This window comes from Delphinapterus leucas, chromosome 11 (genome assembly GCF_059928025.1).
Source record: "Delphinapterus leucas isolate spDelLeu-1000000601 "Yukka" chromosome 11, BTC_Dleu_Yukka2, whole genome shotgun sequence".
Lineage (NCBI taxonomy): Eukaryota > Metazoa > Chordata > Mammalia > Artiodactyla > Monodontidae > Delphinapterus > Delphinapterus leucas.
In genome coordinates this window covers 24,928,665-24,943,582 of record NC_143139.1, presented here as the reverse complement: position 1 = coordinate 24,943,582, position 14,918 = coordinate 24,928,665, and the positions used below count along the sequence as shown (strand labels likewise).

At 42.9% G+C, this 14,918-nt stretch overlaps 1 protein-coding gene across 1 annotated transcript in view; it reads left to right on the top strand.

Moving 5' to 3' along the window:
* Positions 1 to 5,181: 5,181 nt before the first annotated feature.
* The window catches only part of TMTC1 (transmembrane O-mannosyltransferase targeting cadherins 1), a 265,150-nt gene continuing 255,413 nt past the window's right edge, over positions 5,182 to 14,918 (top strand). Inside the window, exon 1 of the mRNA XM_022577869.3 lies at positions 5,182 to 5,829. Coding sequence (XP_022433577.1) covers positions 5,528 to 5,829 — 302 coding nt within the window. The 5' untranslated portion in view covers positions 5,182 to 5,527. The remainder of the gene's footprint in view (positions 5,830 to 14,918) is intronic.

The following is a 14,918-nucleotide window of genomic DNA, read 5'->3' as shown; positions in this document are numbered from 1 at the left end:
TCCTCTGACATTTCCTGTAAATTGTGGAAGTTGTACAAGAAACTAAAAGTGACTTTTTGACTTGTATATAATTAAAATGTAAACTAAAAATGTATGCAATTAAAATTTCATTCATATGAAAATATTGTTTTTCTGTTGTGTACAATAATCTTACATTTTAATTTCCATTTCTAAGACTGTGGATATATGCTTTGCAATGTTGTGGCAGTTTTCAAAGCTAGAGATTGTAGACTCTGAAGTCTAGTAAGCACTTCATGTGCTTTATTGCAATGTACATGTGTATGCTTTTGTCTTGTAGTAATTTGTTGACAACATTTATTGCCTGAGAGCCAGAAATTGCAAGATCACAGGTAATGTTTTATATTCTTTCGTTTTAATTCTGTGCAGATGCCACAGAGACAAGTTCTGGGGATGAAAGGGAAGGCCAGTTTGCCCTCACTAGGAGCCAGCCCCTCCTCTCTCCTGAGGCTGCTGCCACCACTGCTGCCACCAGTCAGGACCCAGGTCTGGGCGCAGCCATTGCTCAGCTCACGTGGCATCCCAGGCTCCAATATTTGCCCTGCCAGGTGCTGGGTCAGCTTCTTCGAGTGCATGTTGCCTGTCTTGCCATGGCCCAAGGGGTGGAGTGGTAGGTATATTTCAATTTCCTTTTTTCCCCCCGTTTTTCTGTATTTTCTTCAAGAACAGGTAATAGTTAAATAATTAAACAAGAATTTATTTTTTGATGTAAATTATGTTATTAGCACTTTTCCTGAATTTCTGTCTTGTAACATTGCATTTGTCCTGCCAACTAAAGAATGTTGCCAACCATCCAGTTCTACAAAAAAATCAAGTCGTTAGCCACTATAGTCTCTGACCTACAATTCACCTTGAGAGGAATTCAGGGTGAAGTTCAGGATGAGGCACTCTGTGTTCTGGGAAAACTGGCAGAACCAGCCCTCAGAAAGTTAGATATTTTCAGGAGAACATTCAGTGAACCAAGATTCTTGCACCTCCCCATACTTAGAAAAGCACTAAAAACATTAACTGAGATACCTGTTTCTTGTGACTAGCAGTAACCTTCTACAAAGATCTGTGCTTGATTGCACGCACTCCTTTTTTTTTTTTAATTTATGCCTTTTAATTTTTATTTTTTTCTAATGTTATTGAAGCATAGTATTGATTTACAATGCTTTGTTAGCTTCTGCTGTACAGAAAAGTGAGTCAGTTAAACATACACATATATCCGCTCTTTTTTAGATTCAATTCCCATATAGGTCATTACAGAGTATTGAATAGAGTTCCCTGTGCTGTTCAGTAGGTTCTTATTAGTTAAATATTCTACATATAGTAGTGTGTATATGTCAATCCCAATATCCCAGTTTATCCCTCCACGGCCCCCTTTCTTCCCTGGTAACCACAAGTTTGTTTCCTACATCTCAACCTCTGTTTTGTAAATAGGTTCATTTGTACCATTTCTTTAGATTCCACATATAAGCAATATGATATGATATTTGTCTTTCTCTGTCTGACTTACTTCAGCACATACTTCTTTGCCAAAATCACATGTATGCAGACCTCCCCACCAGCTTTCCCGAGCAATGACTCAGAACTATCTGAGAGGCTATAGTCCTCAGCAAGTCCCCAAATAAAACTAAAACCTAGGGCTTCCCTGGTGGTGCAGTGGTTAAGAGTCCGCCTGCCGATGCAGGGGACGCGGGTTCGTGTCCCGGTCCGGGAAGATCCCACATGCCGCGGAGCAGCTGGGCCCGTGAGCCATGGCCGCTGAGCCTGCGCATCCGGAGCCTGTGCTCCACAACAGGAGAGGCCACAACAGTGAGAGGCCCGCATACCGCAAACAAAACAAAACAAAACCCACAGCTCTCACATTGTGAGTTTTTACTTCAGTCAACACTTTCTTTATATCCCGGTACCTGAACAGGGTATATTGGGCTGAAATTGCAGTGGGCAGTAATTTGAAATTTGTTTTATTAAATTATCTACTTGCCCTTGATTTATTTTTAGTTGTGTCCCAATTTCTTTCAGAGCTATGGTCCACATTAATTTGTATGAGCCTCAGAGAAGCCCTTCATAATAATTTATGTTTTAAATTGCTCTGAGGGGACAAAAGGTGTCTTAGAAGGTAGTATTGTTCTAATTAGAAATACTTTAAAAATAATCAGAGACAAAGTAACAAGAATTAACTTAATTTGCTTTGGGGCCTCTTTGTTAGGCAAGGTGAGTGCTTTACACCTTAAGCAGAGGGATAATGAGGTGGCATATCAGTGTAGACCTTCTCTCTCTGACATCAATACTTTTACACTATTTTTCTGTAACACAGAACAGTATTGGATCAGGAAATGGTGGGGCTGCAAAGGAATGGTTTACTTTTTTTTTTTTTTTTTTTAACATCTTTACTGGAGTATAATTGTTTTACAATGCTGTTAGTTTCTGCTTTGTAAAGTGAATTAGCTATATGTATACATATATCCCCATATCCCCTCCCCCTTGCATCTCCCTCCCACCCTCCCTATCCCACACCTCTAGCTGGTCACAAAGCACCAAGTTGATCTCCCTGTGCTATGCAGCTGCTTCCCACTAGCTATCTATTTTACATTTGGTAGTGTATATATGTCAATGCTACTCTCTCACTTTGTCCCAGCTTACCCTTCCCCCACCCCGTGTCCTCAAGTCCATTCTCTATGTCTGTGTCTTTATTCCTGTCCTGCCCCTAGGTTCATCAGAACCATTTTTTTTTTAGATTCCATATATATGTGTTAGCATACATATATAGTATTTGTTAGTATTTGTTTTTCTCGTTCTGACTTACTTCACTCTGTATGACAGACTCTAGGTCCATCCACCTCACTACAAATACCTCAATTTCGTTTGTTTTTATGGCTAAGTAATATTCCATTGTATATATGTGCCACAGCTTCTTTATCCATTCATCTGTCGATGGACACTTAGGTTGTTTCCATGTCCTGGCTATAGTAAATAGAGCTGCAATGAACATTGTGGTACATGACTCTTTTTGAGTGATGTTTTTCTCAGGGTATATGCCCAGTAGTGGGATTGCTGGGTCATATGGTAGGAACTGTTTACTTTTAAAAATTAGTTACTTATTACTTTGTCCTTGAGAGGACTTGAGGTATCTCATTATTTTAAAGTACATTCATCCCAAATTCATCATCCAAACTAAATAGAATGGAGATGCCAGTCAGTCTACAGCCAATCTTGATGAAACTCTCTGTGCTCAGAAACCTGGAATCCTACTTAGAGGTTTCCTTCCTCTTTGCTCCCTTTTATTGTCTTTTTGGAGTCCAGCTTTGTCCTTCTTCATTTCTCTCTATTGTCATGGAGAATTCTGATAACTGTTTTCTTCTAAAAAAGATAACAACTCAGAACAGAACAGGGTGGGCAAGCTGTGCCTCCTACAAGGGTGATTTAAGGGAGAAAAGGCCTGCTCTCTTTAAAAATCTACAATTAGAGGCACTCTTTGGGAGTAAGATATTGTCTCAAGAAAGCCTCTATTAATTGTAGGTAAGGACTGATACATTGGCTTATTACACCTACTATCATTTCAGCAAGGACAAATTCACTGTCTTAGTCAGCTGTTAACTCAGAAGGTTGTTAGACTTTTATGGTATTAATCTTACACACACACACTTACACACATACACAATTTGAGCAGCTTTGGTCATCCAGCCCAGTACCTAGCATATTGTAGCACAACATATACTTTCGTATATTTTTATTAAGTTAATGGGCAGCTGAAGAAGAAAGGCTGTAGTGTGTTCTCTGAGGAGATGGTTGACACAGGTGTGTGTAGGGTCTGGATATGAAAGCTACCCAGGGTTAAAAACTTTTGATGCAAGGATGAATACATTTCTCAGTCACTAATTTCTAAGTCACTAAAAAACAAAGTGAAATGGATAAAAACATCCTGACTTGGAATATATTCGTCTTATTTCATTGAGTTTTCAACTGCTCAGATATATCTTAAATTTTTTAAGAAATAAATTGGTGCCCTAAAGAGTCACAAAAACATTCAGTCAGTATAAGAGTGATTTCTGCCTTTTTTTCTACTCTTTTTCTTTTTTTTTTAGATCATCAAAACTCTTAAGGATTTTGGAAGGATGATAATAATATGGCGAATTTTGTATATATTTTAAGTTTCTCTATCTGGATGCATCAGATTCCAGGTAACTTCAATGACACACAGCAATAGAAATTTACAAGGGCCTCAAAGAGTTAACAGAGTTTTCAAACCTGGACAAATTCTACTGATCCTCATCTCAACGGTATACTTAGCTTATATTATAATTAGTATTTTTTAAAAAAGAAAACAACCGTTCAGAAAAACTGGAAGATGGGAAGCCAAAGCCAGAGGCCTTAAAGCAGTTTGGTTTTTTGTTTTTGTTTTAAATCGTATTGACTGAGCAGGAAGAGTTCAAACACGCTCACAGCGTAGTTAATAATCAGACCCAAGTGACCCATTTAGATGGGAAGAAAAAGTAATTTGCTTGGCATCTCCCAGATTGTTTTAAGAACCGTAGTAAAAAACAAAACGAGGAGGAATGTTTCAGAAGCCAATTCGGAGCCCAAACCCAAACCAAAAATCGAACCTGAGACTTTATAAGGGTGAGCAGAGCAATGGGCGGTAAAGGAAAACAGCCGATGGCTCCTCGGAACAAACCGGGGCAGGGCGGGCAGGAGACGCCCCCGCCAGGGAGACCCTCGCTCGGTTTTCAGAAAGATGCTTCAGAAGCTCCATTTCCCTGCGGTTTCCACCCCCGGAGGCTGCAACCTCTGGTCGCGGGGCGGCGGGGACCGAAAGCCCGGGAAGGAGACCGCGGAGGGGACGACGGGACGCGAGCGCGAAGCGGGGCGGGAGAGCGTGGCCCGCGGGCCGCCCCTGCTGTTGTCCGGGGTGCTGAAAAGCCGGGGACGTCCCGGGCGGCGGCAGCCACTGCTCTCTCCCTGAGGGCGGGCGGGGGGTTCAGGCTGAGCACCTGCTAAACCCGTCCTGGCCCGGGGCCTGGACGTGCCCACCAGGAGGCCCTCCCCGGACCCTGCTGGGGTACATGTTGGGAGGCGGAGAGCATCTCGGATGCCCCTTCCCCGCCGCTCCGGGTAGCCCCGCGCGGCGACCCCGCTCCACCTGAGCGCTGACTCTCGCCGCCCGGCGCCGCTGCGCCCGCGGGCTGAGCGCGCGACCGGCCGGGGCGCGGGGGGAGGGTGCGGGACATGGGGGCGAAAGCGGCGCCGGTCCCGGGATTGGGGGGTGGAGGCGATTGAGAGCGGGGCATGCGCAGTGGGGCGGAGGAGGTGGCGATGGCCAGGGGAGGCGGGGGGACTGCTGTTTATTTGCAGCTGGGCCAACTCGGCGGCGCAGGCGGCGGCGGAGCGCGGGGCGCTACCGGCAGGTCCAGCTGCCGCCGACTATGCCCGAGCCCACCTTCGGGCAGCCGCCGCGCGCCGCCCGGTCCCCGGCTGGGGACGATGCCAGACGCCCGGGAGAGGCCAGGGCAGCGGCGGCGGCGCGATGGTAGTGACAAGCTCTGCCCGAGGCGGCGGCGGGGACCGCGCGCCCTCCAGGCGGCGGGGCTGCGGACTTTCGGCGCCTGGGGCCGCGGCGCTGCTGGTCGGGGCGAGCTGCCTGTGCTACGGCCGCTCCCTGCAGGGCGAGTTCGTGCACGACGACGTGTGGGCGATCGTCAACAACCCCGACGTGCGGCCCGGCGCCCCGCTGCGCTGGGGCATCTTCTCCAACGACTTCTGGGGCAAGGGCATGGCCGAGAACACCAGCCACAAGTCCTACCGGCCGCTCTGCGTCCTCACCTTCAAGTGAGTCCCTCACCCCTTGCTCGCGGCCGCCGCCGTTTCTCCTCAGCCCCAACCCGGGCTGGGAGAAGTTGCGGGACTGGCTTGGGGGCCGTTTCTTTTCTCGCCGCCCTTTCCCCTCCACGCCTCCCTCCTCTCCAGGCTGCCCACGCCCCTCTGCTCAGTGGTCCTCCGCCCGGCTGCTTGGGGCTCCCGGGGCGGTTCAGGAGGCGCGGGCCGGGACTTGGAATTGAGTTTCTTGTGAGTCTGCGCTCTGGGCGGGCAGGTCTCTGGGGCCAGGGCTGGGAGGGGTCTGGTGGAGCCCACCCGCCTCCGCACAGCTCACCCCCGTGGTACGGTGGCCAAATGAGACCAGCGCGGGCCCGACGAGCTCCGGGCGGGTGGCTGTGGTGGTGAAGCTTCGAAGTTGGGGGTTTCTCGGCGGCTGCTGGTGAGCTGTGCAGACGGGGAGTGTGTCAGCTCCTTGGGAGTCGTGAGCTGCCAGGGCTTGCGTGGGTTTGGGGAGGAGCAGCACAGCGGGCAGAGGCGCCCTCCCGACCTGCAGACTTGGCTGCTCCTGGAGCCTCGCCGATCTTCGGGAAGGGCTCCAGATTTAGACTTTAAAAGGTGCAAAGCAAAGGAAGGCAGGAAAGCGTGGGATCCTCCGGGGGTCCTGGCGTCCCAGTTGAAGTAGTGTTTCTTTTACAATCTTGGAGTCATGATTCAGCATTTCAAGTGTGAATAAGGTGCAAAGGGAATCGGGAGAACGCCAGGGTTTTGCGGGGTGGAGTATTTTCTTGAATTTAAAAGACGGCTAGCTTCAGGTGGAAGGGGAGAAAGGCTGATGCCAGGGGAGTGCTGGCTCGCGCGTCATGAGCTTGACTCAGCTCCTTATAGTTTGGCTCAGCATTTAAGCTTATAATGTGCCGGACAGAACTGTTGAAATAATATTGGTTCAGTAACATCAGCGTTTTAAGCATTTTCCAACGGGTGTAATATGAACCCGTCTTTGTGGTACTGGTCATTCGAGACAGGGTAAACAGCTTGAAAAGCCTGCCCAGGCCGGGAGGCCGAGGTCTCTTGACAGGTGGCTGATGACTTAGAAAAGGAAACCAGAGCGATTGTACTTAATTCTTCAACTGAAAGTTGAATGTTTTAAGGCGGGTGAGGAAATAGCACATTTGACTCTGAAGAGAGTATTTTATAAACATTTATCCTTTTGGAAAGTGGTTTTGTTTTTCAGCTGAAAGATAATCTCAGCTACTAAGTTGCTCAGTCCTTTTTTTCCCTAAATGTTTCTTAAAATGGCACATTCTTAGATGGCACGATATGTGTGTAACTTCTAAATTGACCTGCTTTTTCATTTATTACAGAGAGGTTTGTTGATTAGTTTAAGGTGTGGTAGCTCACAGCATGAGGTGTGCTGGGCTTATAACAGCCACGGAGACCATCTCGGTCCCTCCTCTGAGCTTTTTCCATGTACAAAGATCAGGGTCAAATGCCTGTGCCCACTTGTGGAGGGTGGGGAAGAGTGTCTTCACTTCTTGACTTTCTAAAAAAGAAATTTTTTTTTAATTCGTGCAGGAGGTGGCAGGGACAGAAGAGAGAGAAGGGGAGGAAAAGAGTAGACAGTGAGGCAAGGCCGTTGATGAAGAGGAAAGCAGGCGTTGTACAGAACAGGGGCAAAGGAGAAGGAGAATTGAGGGGGCAGGGGGCACCTCTTCATTTATGATGCTCACTGGTTATAAAAAGCAGCCTGGTTGCTAAGATGCATTGCTCTTTGTAGAGTGTGTCTTAGTGGCTGTGTAAGATATACCTTTTTTTTTGAGAAGATTGAGTTACAAGTCTAGGGTGCACTAACTGGAAAGTAATAGTGCCTCTTCAGAAAGAGAAATTTAACTAACCTTTCTGTACTCACAGGCATTGATTTGAATAAGATGTGGAGGCTTTCTCATCACAGTCACCTGAGGTGAAACTGCATCTTCCAGCGCAATAGCCTGAGGCTGGGCATGTATAAGGGACGACGTTAACGATGTTAGGCCCACACAACTCTGAAGATTGTTGTAAGGAAGGACAGAAAATCACATTTATTAACTATTCAGTGTGAACCAAGCATTGGCCTAGGAACTTTACATAGATCATGACTTTAATGATTTTTATTTTAGGTAATCGGTGAAAACACAAAGTGGCCTTTGAAATATATTCAAACTATCTTAACTGTATCTTAAGCTTGTTTGAGCAGAAATTTTGAGAATTGAAAACCATTCAATTAATTAATGATTAATTTTGTTGTAAGAACACCTAACGAGATCTACCATCTTAAATTTTTAAGTGCACAATACAGTATTGTCAGCTATAATGTTGTACAGCCGCTCTGTAGCACTTATTCCTCTAGTATAATTGAAACTATGTACCTGTTGAACAGTAACTCTTGGTGCCCCTCTCCTCTCATCCTGCCCTTGGCAACCACCATTTTACTATCTATTTCTATGAGTTTGACTACTTTAGGTACCTCACATAAGTGGACTTCTGTGACTGGCTTATTTCACGTAGCATAATGCTCTCCAAGTTCTTCCATGTTGTTGCACATTGCAGGATTTCCTCCTTTTTAAGGCTGAATAATATTACATCGTGTATATATATCACTTTTCTTTATCCATTCATCTAACGATAGACACTTAGGTTTTTATATCTTGGTTATTGTGAATAATGCAGTGAACACGGGAGTGCATATATCTCTTCAAGATCCCGATTTCAATTCTTTTGGATATATACCCAGAAGTAGGATTGCTGAATCATATGGTAATTGTATTTTTAATTTTTTGAGAAAACTCCTGTTTTCCATGGTGGCTGCACCATTTTACTTTCTAGCCAATAGTGTACAAGGGTTCCAAATTCTTCACATCCTTGCCAATGCTTACCTTTTTTTTTTTCATAAAAGCCAGCCTAACAGGAGTGAGGTGATAACTCATTGTGGTTTTGATTTGCATGATTAGATTTTGATGATTAGTGATGTAAGCGTCTTTCCAAGTACCTATTGGCCATTTGTATGTCTTCTTTGGAAAAATGTCTATTCAAGTTCTTTGCCCATTTTAAAATCAGGTTATTTAATTTCTTCTGCTTTAAGTTGTAGGAATTCCTTATGTATTTTAGATATTAACAACATATCAGATATTTGGTTTGCACATATTTTCTCCTCTTCTGTAGGTTGCCTTTTCACTCTGTTGATTTGTTTCCTTTGCTGTGCAAAGGCTTTATGGTTTGATGTAGTCCCACTTGTCTCATTTTGCTTTTATTGTTTGTACTTTTGTTATCACATCTAAGAAACCACTGCCAAACGTAACATCATGAAGTTTTTCCCCTGTGTTTTTCTTCGAGGAGTTTTACAGTTTCAGGTCTTACATATAAATTTTTGATACATTTTTGGGTTGATTTTTGTGTACGTTGTAAGATAAGGGTCTAGTTTCATTCTTTTGCATGTGGATAACCAGTTTTCCCAATACCATTTATTGAAGAGACTGTACTTTCCCCATTGTGTATTCTTGGAACCCTTGTTAAAGATCATTTGACCACATATATGTGGGTTAATTTCTCTATTCTTTTCCATTGGTCTGTATGTCTGTTTTTATGCCAGTACTGTACTAATTACTGTAACATTGGAATATATTTTGTAGTCAGGAAGTGTGGTACCTTTAGCTTTGTTCTTCTTGATCTATTCAGGTTCTTTTGTGGTCAGTATGAAATTTATGATTTTTTTCTTTTTTTGTAAAAAATGCCTTGGGATTTTGATAGGGGTTACATTGAATCTGTAGATGGCTTTGGGTGATATGGACATTTTAACAATATTAAGTCTTCCCATTCGTGAACATCGGATGTCTTTCCATTTATTTGTGTCTTTAATTTCTCTCATCAGTGATTTGTAGTTGTGAGTGTATACGTTTTTCATCTCTTTGGTTACGTTTATTCCTAAGTATTTGATTCTTTTTGATGCTGTAGTAAATGAGATTGTTTTCTTAATTTTGGATAGTTCATTCTTAGTGTATAGAAATACGGCTGATGTTTGTATGCTGATTTTTGTATTCTGCAACTTTACTGAATTTGTGTATTAGTTCTGATAGATTTTTGGTGGCATCTTTAGGGTTTCTACATATAAGATCATGTCATCTGTAAACAGTGATAATTCTACTTCTTCCTTTCAGATTTAGATATCTTTTATTTATTTTCCTTGCCTAATTGCTCTACCTAGGACTTCCAGTTCTATGCTGAATAGAAATGACAAGCGTGGGCATTCATGCCTTGTTCCTGATCTTAGGAGGAAAGTTTTCAGTTTTTCACTGTTGAGTATGATGTTAGCTGTGGCCTATTCATAAATGTTCTTTTTTATGTTGAGGTAAATTCCCTATAAACCTAGTTTGTTGAGAGTTTTTTACCATTAAATTGTGTTGAATTTCATCAGATGTTTTTTTCTGCATCTATTTACTATGATCATGTGATCTTTATTGTTTAATTTGTTAATGTAGTGTATCATATTAACTGACTTGCGTGTGTTGAGCCATCTTGGCACCCCAGTGATAAAAGCCACTTGATCATGGTGTATGATTTTTTTAATGTGTCGTTGAATTTGGTTTGCTAGTATTTTGTTGTGGATATTTGCATCTGTGTTCATCAGGGAAATTGGCCTATACTTTTCTTTTCTTGTAGTGTCTTTATCTGGCTTTGCAAACCCATTTTTTAAAAAACACGTTGAATTTTGAGATAATTGTACATTCCCCTGCAACTGTAAGTAATAATATAGAAATCCCTCATATCCTTTATCCATTTTCCCTGGTGGTAACATCTTGCATAACTATAGTACACAGTCACAACCAGGGGGTTGACATAGATACAACCCACAGTTTTTATTCAGGTTTCATCAGTTTTACATATATTCTTTTTCTTTTTGTTGAATGTATATTTAGTCTATGCAGTTTTATCATGTGAGCCTACCATCACAGTCAAGATATAGAACAGTTCTATCACAAAGAGCCTTCATGTTTTCCTATCATAGCTATAGACACCTAATTGATAACAGCTACTAATATGTACTCCACCTCTATGTAATTTTGTCATTTCAAGAATGTTCCATTTAGAACCATACAGGGTGTAAACTTTGAGACTTTTTTGCACTCGGAATAATTCTCTGGAGTTTATTCAGATTGTTGCATGTATCAATAGTTCATTCCATTTTATTGCTCAGTAATATTCCATTGAATGCATGTATCACAGTGTGTTTAGTTATTCATCTGTTAAAGGACTTCTGGGTTGTTTCCAGGTTTTAGCTATTACAAATAGTGCCACTACAAACATTCATTTACAGGTTTTTATGTGAACAAGTAGTTGTTTCTCTGGGATACATGTTCAGGAGTACAATTGCTGGGTCATATGGTAGTTGCATGTTTAGTTTTTTAAGAAACTGATAAACTGTTTTCCATCCATCCTATCAGCAGTGTATGTTTCTCTGCTTCCTCACCAGATTTGGTATTGTCACTGTTTTTTATTGTAGCCATTCTGGTAGGTGTGAAGTTGTGGCTTTAATTAGCATTTCCCTAATGGCTGATGGTGTTAAATTTTTTTTCATGTGTCTATTTGCCTTCTGTATGTCCTCTTTGTTAAACTTTCTCTTCATATTTTTTGTTGATTTTCTAAATGGATCTTTTTCTAAATGTTGAGTTTTGTGGTTTCTTTATACATATTAGATATAAATCCTTTGTCAGATATGTGGTTGGTAAATATTTCCTTCTACTCTATAGGTAGTCTTTTGAGCTTCTTAACAGGGTTTTTCCCTGTGCAAAACTCAAACTGATTTTTTTAATTAAAAGTATTATCTTTGATTTAGTGAATGAACGTCACACATACTAACGGCTAGAAATTCCCTTAAGAATAAACAATAAAAATTTTATTTATTTATTTATAAAGATGTGTAATGCTTTTTTTTTCTTCTTTTTAATTTTTTGGCTGCACCAAAGATCCGTACTGGGGATCTTAGTTTCCTGACCAGGGATCAAACCTTTGCCCCCTGCAGTGGAGTCTTAGCCACTGGACCACCGGGGAAGTCCCTGTAATGCTTGTTATTATAAAGGTACTTGTGTAGAAAGAGACTATTCACAGTTTTTCTCACATAAGAAATGGGCAGCAGTTGAAGTGAGGAAATGGATTATTAGAATGTCTCCTTTTACCGGTTTGGAGGGCAGGGCACAATGGAAAATGAAGGCAGCTTATGAAGGTGCAGTGATTTGTATCATATCAATTTAGCTAACTGGAACTGCGACTTAGAAATTCCTTTCCTGTGTCGTACAGGGCAAGGGCTGGACAGGAGAAATTTCTTCGAGGTTTGGAAAGTGAAAGTGAAGTGGTTACCGACGAGGATTGTTGGCCTCCTTAATCAATAGAAATTGAACTGAGGCCAGACAAATTCAGGCAAGGCTTTTTTGGGGCCCCTGCTGCAGCAGGGGGCAGTGAGAACAAGCAACAGGTTCCCTTGCCTGTTCTCGCTTCCTGAGGGGGGCCAGCTTGTTCCTTACATGGGGTGAGGGTAGGAGTGTGTCCAGGGGTCAGGCCAGAGGGGTGACTTAGGTGGTTTGCCCACCCATTAGGTGGTGTTGGGTGCAAGGGGCGTGCGCAGCATCCTGTTTGTGCTCAGGGCCCTTCAAAAGTGCCAGTTGGGTTTTTGGTCTCTTTGAATGTTTTATCCAGAATTTGCCCCAGCTGGGCATGCAAGCAGTTATTTTTAGTCCCATATAGTTTCTTTGTATCTTGTTGCTCAAGGAGAGGTTTCTCCAGGTGCAAGCATTGCAGCACTGCAGCAAAGGGTCTCAGGTTCCAGCCTGTCTCAAAGTGGCCATGTTCCCGAAAGTGCAGTCCCACTGCTCACTGCTGGAAAGCCAGTACTTGAGAGGAAAGGTTGGTGGAAAAGAAAGTTTGCTTATTTCGGAGGCGACAACTGGGGGAGAAGGTGGACCCATGTCCAAAGTCCAACTCCCCACTGACAATCAGCGGACAGGAGCTTTTAAAGGGGTGTTTCAGGGATGTATAGGCGGAGGGAGGGGGCCGTGTACAGGAACAGCACAGTCAGCTCTGACAGTCATCTTGAACTTGGTCGTGCGGTGGTGGTCTGATCAGCATCATCTTGATTGTTTTAAACACAGGGTCAGTCCCAGGGTTGGTTTGTGCCCATTTCTTTGAGGCCAGTTCTTGTAATTGTGGCAGTTTATGTGATGGCTACAGCCTGGTCATCAGGTAGTTAACTTCTTCCACCTGATGGGGGTTTCAGGATTTATAAAACAGCTCAAAAGATATGGCTCAGGATATTATCTATAGCCCTTGAGGAGGAACTAAAAGTCCTTGACTTTGCTTAATGACTGAACTAGTCTTGTTTGACTGCTTTCCTTTGCTTCTGCGTTTTCTCACTTCTCTGATTAAATTTTTTCTTTGACTAAAGATTTTCTACAGACAAAAGGCGGGCGGAGGACATGGGGTCGGGGCGGGGTGGGGTCTGTCCTGGGAAGGCCACATAGGGTCCTGTTCTGTTTCAGCCATGTACCCACTCAGAAGGTGTGTGTAGGTTTGGTGTGTCGCAGCTCATGCTGGTTGCCCCAGGCTTGCTGAGTAACCTGCTCTGGTGTGCAACAGCAGCTAATTCTGCAGCTCCTCCGGAATTCTCCAGATCTCCTTTAGCTACTTGGAATCATAGTGCAGGTATGTGTGCAGCACTGTGGAGACTGCTGGCCTGTTTGCAAGCCACTGCCATAGTTAAAGTTGGAGCCTAGGAGGCTGCAAGAAACAGAAGTGTATTCTAGTTAATCTTTGTGGGTTCCAGTCCCTCCTTCCTTTCCCCTACTTCAAGTCCATCCTTCCTTCTCGAATGCCTGCCCTGCTGGCGTTCCATTTGTTATAGACACAGGAGCAGCAGCCTTGCATAGGCTATGTAAGGAGTTCCCATGATTGTGGAAGGTCAAAACTCTGTAGCAAATTCCTGCTGCTGTATCATTCCTGATCTGCTTCTCTGGTCAAACTTTAACTGATACAAATAATAATTTATTTGTGTTGCTTGAAGTGAATTTAGAATTCTAATGAATTTCTGTCTCTAGTCAAATCCTCTGTTCAGTCTTTTCATAATCTCATTTCCAAGGGCACACAGGAATATTTTTGGCCTGTTGTAGAGCAGAATCAAAACATCTGTGAAAACTTAATCTGCAGCAGTAACCTTTTTTATTTTTCTTCTTTATCCTTCACTGGCCATGACGTGTTTTTCACTGTGGAATCAGGTGAAGCACATTAAGTCACTTTGTAGACACTGAATTGACACAGAACCAAACTTCGTAATGCCCATAACGCCCACCTTGAAAAATGGTCCTGATTGATATAAAAGGTGCTTAGCTTTTAAAATTTTATTTCCTTTCTACCCCCCTTTCTCTTGAGGAGAAGCTCCTGCTGGATTGTTAGCAGTGCCATTCCATATCAAGAAGCAAGGAGAAGCTTCCTTCAACAAGAAAGCACCAGCGGTTTTTCCATGTTAATGATGGGGAAGCGAAGGCAAATTAAATGACCTCAATTCTCTTTCCAGGTTTAGGCTGTTGAATCATAGTATTCTACTAGTTCGCTATGAAGTTTTATTTTATTGAAGGCTCTGATGGTAATATAAACCAGATGAGTGAAAGTGGCTGGTTTAAAATGTCAGAGTTAAAAAATAGAATATCTTAATATGTGCAGCTGTAAGGATTTTCAACATTTTAATGTTTAGATCTTGAGAGTTTTTTTGCATCAGTTTGCATCTTCTAGTCACAAATGATATGCCAACCATGAAAATCAGCTCTAACCGCTGTGCCCAAAACCTAAAAGAAATGGTGGCATGTTCCTTTTGGTTCTGTTCCTTTTGATTTGACCTCTATGGGAATTCATTTTGAGATAGTCTTGCTACAAGACATAATTTTGTTTTCTAAGTCTGTGATAGGAGACAAGTGAAGACTGTTTAGGATGTTTGACTAGATTGTCTAGGATGTTCAGTGATGGATGTAGTTAAGGAAAAATGTGATTGGAGGCAATAAAGATTTTATAGAGAAAAATGAAAAAAAAAA